This window comes from Rhamphochromis longiceps, linkage group LG3, assembly GCF_057381845.1.
Source record: "Rhamphochromis longiceps isolate RC_006_pf linkage group LG3, R_longiceps_female_GT1.1, whole genome shotgun sequence".
Taxonomy (NCBI): domain Eukaryota; kingdom Metazoa; phylum Chordata; class Actinopteri; order Cichliformes; family Cichlidae; genus Rhamphochromis; species Rhamphochromis longiceps.
The window spans coordinates 4849831-4866365 of NC_140559.1; the positions used below are offsets into that span (position 1 = coordinate 4849831).

Consider the following 16535-nt stretch of genomic DNA (forward strand, 5'->3'; position numbering starts at 1 on the left):
AAACTCCAGTTTCCAACAATGGCGGCCGCTACTAAGTTTTAAAATTACTCCTACTAATCTTTCTGGGTCAGAAAATAAACTTTTAACATATTTTCAGGCGAGAAAGTAGTTGTGTAAACATCAAATATCAGCTCGGTTTATCAAGATATCGCATATTTGCAAAAGTGCTTCGACGTTTTCGGAGACGTCTGCTACCCACCAGCTCGACAGCCAGCCGGGAGCTCGAGGTTACTGATGCGGCCGAGAACGGCACAACTCCCGGCACATCATTTTCAGATCACCGCGGACTTTCGCTACTTGGGTTAAACGTAAGATATAAGTCACTTAGACAACCTAAAAATGTTATTGTTTGGCTTTTTTCAGTGTTTTGTTTGTTCGTGAGTAAATCGGTTTGGCTGAGATTAAAGTTATTAGATTAGATTAGATAAAATAAAAAATAAAATAAAATAAGATAAAATAAAACTGTGTAAAAACCAAGGTTTTTACACAGCTGACTAAACGTCAAACAGAAAACTGATTAAACAGAAGTATGAGACAGTTGAGAATTTACGCCAGTGTCCTGTTATACTTTAGATAGCAAGGATCAGACGGCTGAGTTTATTAAACTCCACCGAGACAGCGGTGACGCTAATCAGAAGGCTAGACCGTCCAATTTCACGGCCGTTTACTTCCGGCGTACCCGATCTTCTGAGGACCCGGCCCACGTAGACCGCGAAGGCCAGGTCCTCAGGAGGATGCAGCCCATGAATTTGGACACGACCACTGTGTCTACTTGATCCACGTCTGACTCCGCGAACCCATAATGTTTCCACACCACTGAAGTTTTTTTTTTTTTTTTACCTCTCTTTTCAACCAATGGCAGTCACTCTCCTCTCCAAATAACTTCTGCTTAGCTTTCCGAGCTTCCCTTGGGTCTTCTTAATTGTTGTGATGCGTGTTGGAAATGCAAAGAGGTGCGCTCAATTTGCCACACGGAGCAGCGCGAGAGTAAAGCACGGGGGAGGGGCTAATAATCGGCTCAGTCATTTTTAATGATCGTTGAAAGCCCAGATCGTAATCGTGATTAAAATTCGATTAATTGAGCAGCCTTAGTGTAGAGAATAACATCCTCCCTCCTACTCTTACTCAGGGTCTCATAACACTTATTCCAAAGCCAAACAAAGACTTACTTCTTATTGATAATTGGAGACCCATCTGTCTGCTCAATGATGACTATGAGATTATGGCTTTAGTACTTGCTAACAGAATGAAAGAGTTCTTGGACACAATTATCGATGAGACACAATCAGGCTTTATGAGAAACAGACACCTTTCTAAGAACATGAGACTGGTTTTAGATCTACTTGATTACTCTGATTTGGTATCTGACTATAGCTTCATTCTCTTCCTGGATTTTTAAAAGGCTTTTGATACAATTGAACATCAATTTATTTTCCACTCTTTGGAAAAATTTGGCATTTTTCTGTAAAGCTATCAAAACCTTGTACACGAATGGCAATAGCTCAATTAAAATGATTAAGACTCCACCCCGAGATTTGACCTGTTATACAAGGAATCAGCACAGCTGATAAGGAGCTCATCATCAGCCAGCTAGCTGATGACACCACACTCTTCTTGAAGAATGCAAATCAAATCCGTCCAGCCCTTAGTGTTATTAGTGATTTCTCTGAGGCATGTTAATACTTTTAGCTATTTTATATCCATAAATGTAAGTTTATTAATAAAACACCATATTTCTGCCTTTTTATAAGGATATGAATTGTACATACAATCAATTTCAGACTCAACCAACAAAAAGCCTCTCAGAACAATATTTATATTGTAACAGTTGCTATTGTAATGCAGTGTATCGGCACATGGCGGCGCCTCCTGTCTCACGACTGGTGTCACCCCCTTTTTGTTCTTCTTCGCACTCCTCCTGTAATGGATGCTCCCGTGTGTACGCGGACTAGTGTGCTCTTTAGTAATGTGTGGTAGAGGTAGCACTTTTATTTTTGATATTGTAAATAAATGAGTACTTTTTGGAAAGTCAGAAGCTGTTGCTCATTCGCTATCCACCTGCACACCTCCGCGGCTGGCTTCATCTCCACTGCACGTTACAACTGGCGCCCGAACTTTTTCCCCTTGGACTTCAGACGATTTTTGCATCCCGCCGAGGATTCTTCTCTTCTAGCACGTGAACTGTCTCGGAAATCCCCCCAGTTTTGCGGACGCTCGGACGTTTTCTCCAGCCATGGCCGCAGCCTCAGCTCAGGTGGGACCCGACTAATTTCTGGATACCGTGGTGTGCCGCTGCTCCGCTTGGGAGAAAGAAAAAGAGAGAAGCTGACTCCGCGACGCAAATGGACTCCGTGGATTTGTTATTTGTTGTTGGTTTCGTCTTCTAAGGATTAATTCTTCTGTGGAGAGCCTGGACATGAACATTTCTGCTGGCTTTTCATTCCCCTTTCCCTCTGCTGAGACTGACTGTAGCACATGTAAGTGATAGCTTGGCCGACTACAACCGTTGGTGCTGGTCTTCGGCTCAGTATAACGAAACGACTTAAAACTAATCTTGCATTGAGCTCTAGTGTTGCAGACATGCTATTGTAATAACATGGTTCTGATCACTCCAGTCTAATTTCAGTTGTTGGGCGAAATTTTATATGTGGTTTTTCTAAATTTAATCTTGAACGCATTTTTGCAGTTTTGTCTTTCTAGTCTGACCTAACTGACTCTTTTACTGCTATATCATTAACTGCTCTGTGCCCTGGAGCGGCTTAATTTTTTTGAAATCGCAATGGCACACTGCCCAGACGACTCTGACTCAGACATGGAACTTACCTCGTTACCTATGTGCCAGATAGTTGAAAATGTGACTCCTAGCCTTAGCCAACAAGTGGTGGAGTTAAGAACTGAGGTGAATAAGCTTAGTGATTGTTTACGTGACTCACTGAACATACAGCAGAGTTTACTAAGGCAGTGGGACCAACTCACAACGGGGAACTCTCCCCCTCCTGCAGTCCCACAGTCTCCTGTTTTCCCAATGGCCACATCGACACCTTATGTTCATGTGATGGACAAAACTGAACCCACCAACAGTACCAATCCGTTCCTGCCCAGCAACCCATTTCAACCTACAAATCCTTTCCTCCCATCTCACTCACTTGAACTCAGCAGCACTTCCAGAGTGATTGCGGCAGCTTTACATCACGCAAAGCTGGAGCCTCCTGTGTATGCTGGGGACGGAAAAGTGCAACCTGAGGACTGGTTAAATGCAGTTGGCACATACAAAGCCTCATTGAACCTAACTGATGGGCAATTGCTAAACGAACTGCCACACTTTCTTGCAAAAGAGCCCGGGAAATGGTTCAAGGCACTGAGCTCCCACATCACATCATGGGCTCAATTCTGTCAACTGTTTAAGACAGTTTTTCTGCCCTCCGACAACCAAGAACGCATCCTGAGAGGAATTTTGGATCGTGTTCAGGCTCAGGACGAGCCGCTCCCAACCTTTGTCGCCCACATGTTGAGTGAGTTTGACAAACTGAAGAGCCCCCCACCTGAAAAAGACAGAATTGACCTAATTAGTAAACATGCTCTCGAAAAATACAGAGTTGCCCTGTATGGCGCTAATGTCACTTCTGTAATGGACTTGCTGCTACGCGCTCATGAGCTTCACTCAGTGCTTGGACCACAAAGACCACAGCCTGCTTTATGTAGCAAAGACAACTATAAGCCTGAACCTTACTGCTTCAAATGCTCTCAGCCAGGTTTCACTACACGCACCTGCCCAAACTGTAACACCCAACCTCATTTGCCACAACGAGCCTCGAATACCGCTAGGCATGGCCCAGTCCAGCCATTGCCAGCACCTGGCCCCTCTGACCCTGGCCATGAAAAGGTGGAATTAAGCAGCACCACATCCCAGCCACAATACAGGCAGTCGGGAAACTACAGGGGGGGGGGAGGACATTTTACAGAGGCCAACCTTCCCCCAGTTACTAACGGAGCCTCACACGCCCGATTCACTACAGGGTGGACACAGTCTTGGACACTTGGAAGACAATTTTTCACAAGTCCACTGGAATACCCCACTAAGAACGAAAGTGAACTTCAATGCTTCATCTGTGGAGTCTACCCTCGACACGGGTGCTTCCCTCTCGGCTGTACGAACAGATCTCATTCAAGTAAATGACTCTTACCCTAGAAACACAAGTGAGTGGAATGGTCCTGCAGTTAACCTCGCCAATAATGCTCCCTGTATCTCTGTTGGTGTTATTTGGCTCAATATTGGATTCATGAACAAGAACTCTTACCAGCGTTTTGCCATAATACCGTATTTTCACAACCATAAGGCGCAATTAAAAGTCTTAGATTTTCTTCAAAAACTACGGCGCGCCCTATAGCGCAGTGCGCCCTTTGTGTTGTAAGGAGGACGTAGTAGAGAACACCATGAGAACGCTAAAGGGTGAAGTGTGTGCGTTGACTTTATTGCACATACCTGTATAAAAGAACAGGTATGTGCGTTATGCAGGACACCGTTGTTTTAACAACCCTGAAAATGGCAAAGAGACACGCTTACGAAGCACAGTTTAAACTGAAGGCCATCAGCTACGCGGAGGAACATGGAGATCGAGCAGCGGCGAGAGAATTAAAGATTAATGAATCGATGGTTCGCAAATGGAGGAAGCTGGAAAACAAGCTCCGACAGGTCAAGAATACGCAGCTGAGTTTCCGCGGACATAAGGCGATCATCGAGCAAAGAACGAGCGGGAGAAGCGTTTCGACGGTCACCATTCGGCTAAAAGCAGTTTCACTTTCACTTTTTATGAAACGGTGCCATTTTTCCATCCGGACCAGGACTACGGTAGCGCAGCAACTTCCAGCGGATTATAAGGAAAAGCTGGCCATCTTCCGCTCCTACTGCAGCAAACACATCGGCGACAAACACATCCAGCGATGGATGACCGATGGAGACCACAGTTTAACCAAGAGTGGAAGGCAGCGCCGGGCAAGTTACGCCACAATTTGCCAATGGATTGTAGATGCTTGGGCTAACATGTCTGCTGGCACTGTTGTTCGAGCTTTCGCAAAAGCCGGCATCATTTCCGAGGAGCCGCACGGCACGGAAAGTGACTCTGACAGTGAAGAAAGTGAACCTGGCATGTTTGATGGAGATTTAGCGCAGCTGTTCAATTCAGACACAGAGGATGAGGACTTCGATGGGTTTGATTGATGATAAAAATGTGAGTACCAAACTTTGTTTTGCTCCTGCTTTATTTTTAAATACGCACACTTGTATGCTTGTGTGTTGTTGATGATGACGATTACTGGTAATAAAAATGTGAGTAAGGTACCGAACTCAGGTTTGCTCCCGCTTTATTTTTAAATACGCATACGGTACTTGTATGCGCCCTATGATCCAGTGCGCCTTATGTGTGTGTTAAATACAGTAATGGCACACATAACTGAGACTGCGCCTTTTAGCACAGTGCGTCTTATGGTCGTGAAAATACGGTACCAGATTTGTCCTCTCCTTTCATTCTGGGAATGGATTTTATGGCAAGAGCTTCTGTTTCTATTCACATTCCCACTAGACGAGTCTACATTGAGGACATCCCCTGCCCACTCGCAGACAATGAAGAGGACCTTCAAAATGATTACTCGCATTCACCTGGAACACTGATGTCTTTGGACTTGGTTCGCTCAGACTTAACAGCCAAACTGTCTGAAGCAAGTCTCTCAGAGAACAACAAGGATGCTTTACTAAATCTGCTCAGCAAGTTTAGCTCCTTGTTTGATGGTCAACTTGGTCGAACGGCTCTCACTGAGCACGCCATAGAGACTGGCAATGCAACACCTGTCAAACTCCCACCCTATCGCACGTCACCTGCTAAGAAACGTGTGATTGAAGAACAAGTGCAATAAATGTTGAAGGACAACATCAATGAACCTTCCACAAGCCCTTGGGCAGCTCCTGTAGTCATTGTAAATAGAGCGGCCACGGAACCAAGGTTTTGTGTGGACTTTTTGTGTGGACTGCCTCGTGTAGATGAGTCTTTGGACTTTCTGGCAAGAGGAAAGTTTGTCTCGACATTGGACTTAGCGCGAGGCTATTGGCAGGTTGCTGTAGCAGAGGACTCGAAGCCTAAAACTGCCTTCATCTCTCACTGCGGTCTCTTCCAGTTTCGGGTGCTGCCCTTTCGGCTCTGCAACGCACCTGCAACTTTTCAGAGACTCATGAACTCTGTGCTTGCTGGCCTCATTTACAAAACGTGCGCAGTCTACCTGGATGACATTGTTATCGCCTCACCTACCTTTGAACAGCACTTAGTGGATCTTGAGGAGGTGCTGGGCAGACTCCAGGCTGCTGGCTTGTCATTGAAGCTCAAAAAGTGCCAATTCTGCCTCGATGAATTCACCTTTCTCGGGTACTGCATCACATCATCAGGTGTTAAGCCCGATCCGGACAAAGTAAAGGCGGTTAAGGAGTTTGATACCCAACCTCAGTGAAACACGTCCGTCAGTTCCTTGGCTTGACTGGCTATTATCGACGCTTCATTCAGAATTATGCCCGCCATGCCGAACCTCTTCACGCCATCACCAGAAAGGACAATGCTTTCCACTGGGACGACAGCTGTCGAAGGGCCATGGACAATTTGAAGGATCATGTCACATCAGCCCTGATCCTGTCATTTCCAGACTTCAACCGTCCCTTTTCCATTCACGCCGATGCATGTGACATTGGTCTTGGGGCAGTGTTGATGCAAAAGGATGACAAGGGTCGTGAGTACGTTGTGGCTTTTGCTAGTCGCTCCCTTCACAAAGCTGAACTCCCCTACTGCACTTCAGAGAAGGAGTGCCTCGCTGTGATATGGGCTCTGGAACACTTCCGCCCATATGTTGAAGGTGTTCATGTTACTATCTTCACTGACCACAACAGTCTCAGGTGGCTCATGTCTCGTCAAAACCCAACGGGCCGACTTGCCCGCTGGTCACTTCGTTTGCAGGACTTTGATTTCACAATAGTGCACAAACCTGGTGCACAGAACAAAGTTCCCGACGCACTGTCACGCAACCCTTTGCCTCTGACCTGTGACAGGCCGACTGATCTTTTACCAGATCATGCTGTTATGGGCAGCCTGGACATTCGTACTCTGCCCCCCGTCATTCTGGCTGACCGTTCACAATTCAGACAGCTGCAGTTAGACGATCATGTCACAGGTCCACTCCTCAGAGACATTGAAGCAGACTCTGAACAGCTCGGACAATGCCACCTTGTTACAGTATGTTGTGTATGACTCTCTTTTGTATCACAGAGAACCCAAGTCCACATGTGCTTTGCACCCTTTGAAAGAGCTGAAACTGTTTGCCCCTACTTCCATGAGAGGCACCTTGCTGGACTATTACCATGACCACCCCACAGCAGGTCACTTGGGTGTTTCTAAGACATTGGCTAGACTGCGTTTTAGGTTTTTCTGGCCCAAAATGGCAGCTGATGTGAAACGCTATGTGATTTCATGCTCAGTGTGCCAACTCACCAAGCCAAGTCAGAAAAAAGCAGCCGGTCTTATGGTTCCCATTGTCCCCCAGAAACCCTGGGAGTATGTGGGTGTGGATTTTGTTGGGCCACTTCCCCGCACCCCCACTGGTAATGCTTATTTGATCGTGTTTGTTGACTATTTGACTAAATGGGTTGAAGCCAGTGCTGTCAAAGAAGCTACATCTCAGGTAGCAGCTGGTAAATTCGTCACTGACATTTTTGCTAGGCATGGTACACCCACTTACCTCATTTCTGACAGAGGGTCTCCTTTTGTGAGTGAGCTTTTTGAACATGTTGTTTCTGCCTTAGGCTCAGTGCACAGACTCACTACGGCATATCACCCTCAGACAAATGCTACTGAACGCGTCAACCGGACTCTGAAAACTGCAATCCGCGCTTATGTAGGTGATAAGCACACATCATGGGACAAGTTTCTCCCTCAGATTTGCTTTGCTCTGCGCACCGCCCCCCATGACAGTACAGGTATGACTCCTGCCATGATGCTTTATGGTCGTGAGTTAGACACCCCGCTAGACCTTATCACTCAGCCTTCTACAGCAGGTGTTGATGAACCGGGTGTGCCTTACCCTGAGACTCTGAGAGCCTCCCTGCAGGAAGCTCACGACCACGCCAAAGCAGCTTTGGACTATAGCCATGACAGACAAAAACATTACTATGACTTGAGACATCGACATGCCACGTTTCGTGTTGGTGACCTTGTGAGAGTTAAGACGCACCCCAGGTCAGACGCTCAGTCTAACTTTACTGCTAAACTTGTACCACTGTTTCAGGGACCATTGTGTGTATCTCAGAGACTCAGTGATATTAATTACAGGCTCACTTGGGTGGACTCCGGTGTGGATGCAGGTGTTTATCATGTTGTGAACATGCAACCGTTCCATACCTGGGACTCTCTCACTTGCCCCATAGTTACGTCTGGCTGGAGCAACAAAAGATGGACTAATGATTTTCACACAACCAGGCTTGATCTGAAGTGAAATGTTCTGGTTAAACCTGTTTGACGCTGTCTTGTTGCATTGCTACTTTGAGTCATGAAATGTAGATGTTTCTGTTTGCTCTACTTAATCCAGTTTTATGGCTCTTTCGTGCGTTAAGGTTCATTCTTGGCATTTACTTAGAAAAAAAAAAAGAACAAAAAAAAAGTGAAAAAAAACTAAGAAAACTGATTTTCCACTGTACATATTCGTCTTATTTTCACCAATTTCATTTTTAAATGGTCTTTTGCCCTGTGTGTGTGCACCAATCTTAGCTGTAACCTATATGTATAGGGTACTGTTAGGTGTGGTGTGTGCTTTTTCAGCTGTGTACGGCTGAGGACAGCCTTTTTCTCACCGGGGGGGGGGGGGACTATGTAACAGTTGCTATTGTAATGCAGTGTATCACCACATGGCGGCGCCTCCTGTCTCACGACTGGTGTCACCCCCTTTTTGTTCTTCTTCGCACTCCTCCTGTAATGGATGCTCCCGTGTGTACGCGGACTAGTGTGCTCTTTAGTAATGTGTGGTAGAGGTAGCACTTTTATTTTTGATATTGTAAATAAATGAGTACTTTTTGGAAAGTCAGAAGCTGTTGCTCATTCGCTATCCACCTGCACACCTCCGCGGCTGGCTTCATCTCCACTGCACGTTACAATATGTTGATTTTTTTCGCCTACTCATATCATCATTTTTTTACTCCTGGTTCTGTATGTTCATGTTCTGTTCTTTTGTAAACTTCATCTGTTTGTATGTTGTATACTCATTGTGTTTCAATAAAGTTCGATTTAAAAAAAGGTACGTTCTAAACGAAGCTTCAGACGTCACTGATCACGTGACTCTGGCCAAACGAATCAAGCCTCGACACGGTGCTTCTGAAGCAGCGCGTTGATCTTTCTGACACACGCACCGGAGCGTCAGCTTCAAGTGGACCATCACTACGTCTCACATCTAAAGGTGTCAAGGTAACTTTGAACTGAGTTCAGTCAATCTGGAGTTTTTCCAAGTTTTCTGTTGCTCTCTGTGAGAGAAGAGCATTAAAGGCGGGGCTCTCCAGAGTCCACCAGAGTCCCACCCCCATTCTCTGCGGCCTGCTGGAGCGGGAGGGCTAGTAGGAGGAGTTGGCCGTCCGACTGCGGTCTGGGGTGTGGGGCCTCCCTGCTGCTGCGGAGTCGGGGTGGTCTGCCTCTCCCCACCGCAGGGAAAAGGGTAACACCACCTGGGTCTGGGTGCAATTCCCCCCTCCAGGGGCAAGGGTACCTAGACCCGGTTTGTAGAGTACGCTTGGGGAGTGTGATTGTGTGTACAGCGTCTCTTTATGTCTGTCTCCACGTTGGTTGAGTGTGGAGTGAGTGCATATGAGAGCATGAGGGTGGGAATGGATGTTTGTGTCTGTGTGTGCCCGTATGTCTGTGTCTATATGTCAGGTTGGGTATCAGACGCCACCTCTCTGGGGACACCTCAGGCCCTCCAAGGTTTGGAGGCCTATCTCCACCCACCACCACTTCCCCTGCCGGTGGCGGACTCCCTCAGGTGTCGGTGTGTTGGTGGTTCTTTGTGTCTGGGGGTGGGCGTCCGGGTACACACCGGCTCACTCCTTGGCGGCCGCTTGTCGGGGCCTGGGGCCTGGGGCTCGCTCGGGCCCCTTTGGAGGTGGGGTGCCCCCGGCCTCTCGGCCTGGGGCTCGGTCACTCAGGCACAGCTGGGGGCCGGCGGAGCTCACGGGCGCGTCACTGCAACTCCCCCTGACTTCTGCTCCGCGACTGCTGGGCGAGCCCTCATCTGGGACTCTCCTCAGCTCTTACTGGAACAGTGGCGCGGCTGCCCCTCTGTTGGTCTTCCATGGTCTCTTGTGTTCTGGGGGCCTCTGGATGTCTGGAGTTTTGATCTCCTCCATACCTGCTTCACACCCTGGAGGACGGGGCTGTGGCCCCCCCACACTCCCTAGCAGATCATTACATGGAGAAACCTTTGGAATGCAAGCATGCTGATCCACACAGGTATGCACACATGGGTATTCACAGACGCGGACTAAAGCTTTCTTGGCTGCTGCCTCAAAGCACACTGTGCGCTGTCTATCTTGCGTGCTGCACAATATCGTTTATTATTTAGTAAATATTGATATCTATGACTAGCTAGTTTATTGTGATGGTGCTTTGTTTTCTCTATTATTATGTTGCTCTTTGTTGTTTGCTGTCTCCTCTGTTTGTTTTTTTTGTTTGTTTTTTTTTTTCTCCATACAGGTGACCCAGGAGTTCTTTTTTTTTTTCTCTCTCTCTTCCCCCCCCTTCTCACCGTCTCTTCTCCCCTTTGGTTTTCTTTCTTTCTCTCCCCCTCTTTCTCTCATTCATTCCCCCTGTCCTATTTATTAAAAAAAAAAAAAAAAAAAAAAAAAAAATGACAAAGGATGAACTGAAGCTCTGCCATCACGTAATGTCACATACTGCTGTTTCTGATGTCATTTTAGAAAAAAAATAAAAAAAATAAATAAAAAAAATAAAATTATCGGTCGTACCCATGCTTCCCCGACGTCATGCCAGCGCATATTGGGAAATTCGTAGGCACCGATCGGTTTTCTATCAGCCATTTGCTGGGAGTAAGGGCGCCCTCCGTTTGCGAGGTGCGCCTGCTGCTGGCGGCACAGGGAGGAGAGGGCAGGGCAGCGGGGAGTCTCTGGCTGGCTGGAGTGGCATCTAATAACCAACTTGCAAAACAAAATAAAAACAACACAACAAACAGATATTATGATACAGACTTATAATCTGCACCGATGTTTTTTCTAAATTCTATAAAGTGAGTGCGAGAGCCCTCGGTGCGCCTGCGCGCTGCTGAAGTCAAAGTAAACTTTATTGTCATCTCCGCTACAGACAGTCCAGCATATAGAGAGACGAGACGACGAGGCTGCAGTTACAGTGGTGCAAGTAAACAAACAATAAATATAAGAAGAGTAAGAAAATAAATCTACACTTTAGGACTCGGGGTAAAGGATCAATAACAATTTAAATTTATAATTTACAGTTTGATGATTTAAAATCTCACACAACCCGTCAAAAGGGGCGGGGCCGGCTGCTTCCAAGTAGAGCACATTTCATTTATAATGATGTAAATCCAAGCCCATCATGGATTCACGATCTGAATCCTGGGTTGTGTGAAATCCCAGAAATCAACCTTAGACAAAGTGAATCTGTGAACTAAGGTGTAGGTCTGTTAGGTTAATTGTGCTGATCCTCGGGTTGGGGGATTTGTGTTTGTACTGGGGCGCAAAATTCAAACCAATGGAAGATGGACAATAAAAGTTCAAAGCCATCAGGTGCTCAGGTTAGAAAAAAGAGAAAAGATGCAGGTAAGCAGACGTGTGATTGGATAATGGCAGCTCATCCTGAACCAATCAGACTAAACTCCAAACAATACATTATGTTACAGATTTTAATATTAATTAGTCATTGTTACTTGTTGATTTGTCCTTTTCTCATTGTGTGACGAATTATGACGACTGTTTGGTAGCTGTTATTGTCTCTCTCTCTCTCTTCATGTGTGTTTCTCTGGTGAAACAATAGTTTTGTGTTAATGTTAGGGCTGCACGATTTTGCATAAAATGAGAATCACGATTTTTTGGCTTAGAATTGAGATCATGATTCTCTCATAACAATAAATAAACATAAAACAACAAATGTCTTACGTTTTGTTGTTGCAGCAAAATGTTGTCCTGCTTGAAATTCCGTCTCCACCGTTGCTCGACGCTGCGTGTACAGAGCAGGTAGCGCAACAATAGAAAAATAGTTGCGGGACGGCACTGTGTAGCGTTTGTCTAGGGTGTTGATCGTTTTCCTAAATCCCTCATTTTGCACAGTGTTGATGGAGCCATATCTTTGGTCAGGTGATAAGTGATAGCCTCCGTAATGTCTTTGTGCCTGCGGGAGTTCGACGTGTATAGGGAAGCGCTGTATAAGGTTCCCATTATTGATGTTTGGGTGGTTGACCGGGACGGATTTTCTCCTGTCACTTTCTCGTCATCCCTGACGTGCTCTCCGTTGTTTTTTCCCTGCTAATTTTAGCATCACACGGCACAGCTTCTGTATCACGTGGTATAAGGCTCCGCCCTTGTCATCTGTTGAGCAGGAAGAGTGAGCGCTTGTTTTCATGCAGAGTACGTCCCGGATCAAAATGTGAAGTTTTTCAAATCACAACTTCTTTAGTTAATATCATTTCAGTCTCAGACAATCTCGTTTCTCTTACAGAGGTTGAATGCAACTTCTGCGGATGGCGGTACCACACAGTGTGCGTGGACTTCCCCTGCACAGAAGGCAACTACAAATGCTGTGAATGCTAAATAAAAAGAAAAAAATGATCCCTGTTGTCTTTGCTTGATGATTGGTTTGAGTCTTGACAATCCACATTGCTGGCGTTGCATCTTTCAATGCCAGCAATGGCAGGTATCAGTGCTCAAACCTTTTGTGTTTGTTTTCAACAAGTTGCCCACCTCGGGAAACAAACATGTGTTCTTTTACTTGTCAGATGAACATATGAGACACTTTGACTCTTCAGTGCAGTGTGGAGCCTAACAAAGATCTGTTTTGTGTCCCAGCTGATCAGCAGGAGGAGGAGAGTCTGACGGAGCAGCAGAGGAACATTTTCAGCTACTTGGACTCAGCTCAGCCACTACAGAGGAAACAATGAGCTCAACACAGAAGGTGACAGACAGAGCAGGACCATATGACCAAAGATATTTATCACCATATACATTTGAACATTTGCCATAACGATGTAGCTGACGATAGAATTGACACCAGACAAAATACTTTACAGCTGCACAACTTTATTAAAAACCCATCAATGTATTTTCACTGAAACAAGCAGCTGTTGTTTATGTGCATTAAAGTTATATAAAAATGTAACAGTGCAAATGCAAATTCCTCGCTGACAGTTTAACCAAAAGGCGTTTCCAGTGGAAACTGGCCGACACATCCTGAGCATAACCATGTATAATATCCACTAAACTTCAGAAGAGGTTATACAGTCGTGGCCAAAAGGTTTGAGAATTGCATAAATATTGGAACCTGGAGAAGTTGCTGCTTAAGTTTTCATAATACAGATTTGTACTTTATTTCAAATTGAACCTTTAAAGGGGCATTTCTGGACTTTTAAAGACCAGTATGTTCCTATAGACCAAATATTTAAAGACCAAAAATGTTCTTCTCTCTTCTCTCTCCTTGTTCTCTCTCTATTTCTGAGAGTGTATCATGTAACACTATAGATCAACTTAGCTCAGAATATATAAAGCATATAAACAGTTACAGCAATATGATGCAACAAACACAGCAGCTACTGATCCAAAATACTCAAAGCTTCATAGAACTGAAACCAACATTTATTTTTAGCTCCATCCTGCTGCTGATACAGACTTTAGGTTTCTGAACATTAAACTTGTTGCTGCCTTTCATAGTGTGTAACTTGAAGGCCCTGAGTACTTTCTCCCACACTGAAAACACTGGGATGATCACATTATTTGAACATTACCTAATAAGACTGATTCAGCACAGACAGTTATGTTAAACTTTCCTAGCAGTCCTTCACAAACAGGGAACAGTCTGTCTATTGTCTCCATCTGTCAGCTGCTGCTGGCTCTTCCTCCTCATCTTCCTCACACACTGCTGAGTTTGTCCTGGTGGATCATCAGGGGTGCAAAGCCTCACAGATGATGTGCAGCAGTGGCTCCCTCAGTCTGTCCTCACTCTGGACACTTGCAGTCGTCACACATGGAAATCAAATGTGTGATAAGCTGCAGGATTCAAACACAAGTGTAACTTATAAACACATGTTCATACTTTTATTCCACAATCAGAGAGAAAGAAACAGAGAGAGAGTGCAGGACAGACAGACAGGTGACAGTCTCAGGTGTACACACTGCTACACAACAGCACCAGAGAAGCAGGATTTAGTGTTTGTGTTATTACGAGTGTAAACAAGAAGAGTTCCAGATGGTGCAGTGGACACATGTGTGACTGCTGTGATTAAAGCATCTTTCTTTCAGCTTAACGAGTGAACCGTCAGCTCGTTCAAACACACTTTAAAGTGCGTTTGGCTCAACACCACCGAACAGAGGCAGCAATATAACACAGCTAACATTAACAGTGCAGTGGATCCTGCTTGTGCCGTGATGTTCAGGACTGCAAACCGAGCAGCATCACTGACTTTCAGCTTGTTGTGTTTGTGGATATATGACTGACTTTAATTATCCACAAAATCATCACATTCTCTGTCAGATTAAGGTCGACTATTGAACGGCGTATATTTTAAAGGCTTTAAAACCAAGTTAACGCTGAAAGTACAAACATCACTAATGTCACATAACTCTGCCGACAAGGCATAGCTATGGCTATGAAATGCTCTTTGTGTATCACTTCTTCATTATGAAAGATGTCATTAATGCACTAGTAATGTCTCATCTGGAGTATTGTTCAATCATTTGGTCAGCAGCTAATAAGACAGATCTTAACAGACTTCAGTTAGTCCAGAATAAGGCGTCCAGATTAGTGTGAAGATGTTCATACTATACTAATATTGATAAAATGCATAATAACCTTTCTTGGCTTCCTGTACAGGCTAAAATATTCTATGGCTTACTTGTAGTTCTAAAGAAAGCAATTCTGTTAAACACACCACATTTATTCTGCTCAGCTGCAGTATCCAGATGAAATACATCATCATATTACACAGTTTTCAACAAACTGCAATTTAGTAAATGCTCGAGTTAAAAGTAACGTTTTGTAAAACTGTTACATTTAGAGCAACTTTTAAGTGGAATAAGTTGCCTTAAAAAATTAGAGAATTATTCAAAACTTCAATGAACACTTAAAAGCCGATTTACAGAGCTTTTAGTTGTTGTAAATATTGTAAGACACGATTTGTTTTTGAAATTTGTGTAATGTGCCTCAATGTTATTGATATTCATCATCAACATCATCAACTTTATTTATAAAGCACTTTAAAACAACCACAGCTACACAAAGTGCTCTACATTGGAACTGTAAAATAAAATTACATGAGATATAAATAAAACACAAATAAAAGAAGAGTGAAATCATTAATTAAATAACTACTTCAATTAAAAAAGAAACTAAGTCTCACTGAGGTTAAAAGCCAAGGAATAAAAGTGGGTTTTAAGACGTGATTTAAAAGTGGACAGTGAAGGGGCCTCTCTAACATGCATGGGCAAATGATTCCATAACTTTGGAGCCACAATAGAGAAGGCCCCGCCCACACTGAGCTTCCTCCTGGATCTCGGTACCTCCAGGAGCAGCTGGTCAGCTGACCTGAGAGACCGACAGGGTGTGTGGAGATGAAGTTAAAAAGTTTAGAGCCAACCAAGCTTTAATGTCATCTAGACAAGTCAAGAGAGGTTTTATGGAGATGCCATCCATGTGTTTTAGTGTCAAATAAATTTGGCAGTCATCGGCATAACAATGAAATGAGATCCCATGCCTTCTAAGGATAGAACCCAGAGGCAATAGATACAGTGAAAAGAGCAGTGGCCCTAAAATTGAGCCCTGTGGGACGCCGCATGACAGAGGAGCAGAAGACGATTTGTAACCGAGAAGGCTGACAGAGAAATATTATTATTATTATTGATTGCTTATATTTTAACAATTGTGAAACCTCACTGTGGATGTAAGAGTGAAATTATGTGGATATCTTGAATCCACTTTATTGTGTAATATTTTATGTGAGTATTTGACGGAAGACGAGCAACATCTGTTGTGGAAGCTAACGGGGTTCCTTTAGAATAAACAAACATAGGATTTATTATCACTGAATAATTCTGTATAAATCTATACAAATTATAGAAATATGTAATAGGAAACAACAAAATAATCTAAATTATAAAATAGTGTGTGTGTGTGTGTGTGTGTGTGTGTGTGTGTGTGTGTGTGTGTGTGTGTGTGTGTGTACAATCAGGAGGGATGGGCATGATTTTAGTGTTTGAACAGTCATGAATTATCTTTAACAGCAGGTTG

General features: G+C 44.4%; 1 protein-coding gene across 1 annotated transcript; it reads left to right on the forward strand.

Annotated features, from left to right (window-relative positions):
• The first annotated feature begins 1333 nt into the window (after positions 1–1333).
• LOC146672605 (uncharacterized) lies at positions 1334–4582 on the forward strand. Its single transcript, XM_085401306.1, has one exon. The coding sequence runs from the start codon at positions 2780–2782 to the stop codon at positions 4175–4177; it is 1398 nt and encodes a 465-aa protein (XP_085257432.1). The 5' UTR covers positions 1334–2779; the 3' UTR covers positions 4178–4582.
• Positions 4583–16535: the final 11953 nt, after the last annotated feature.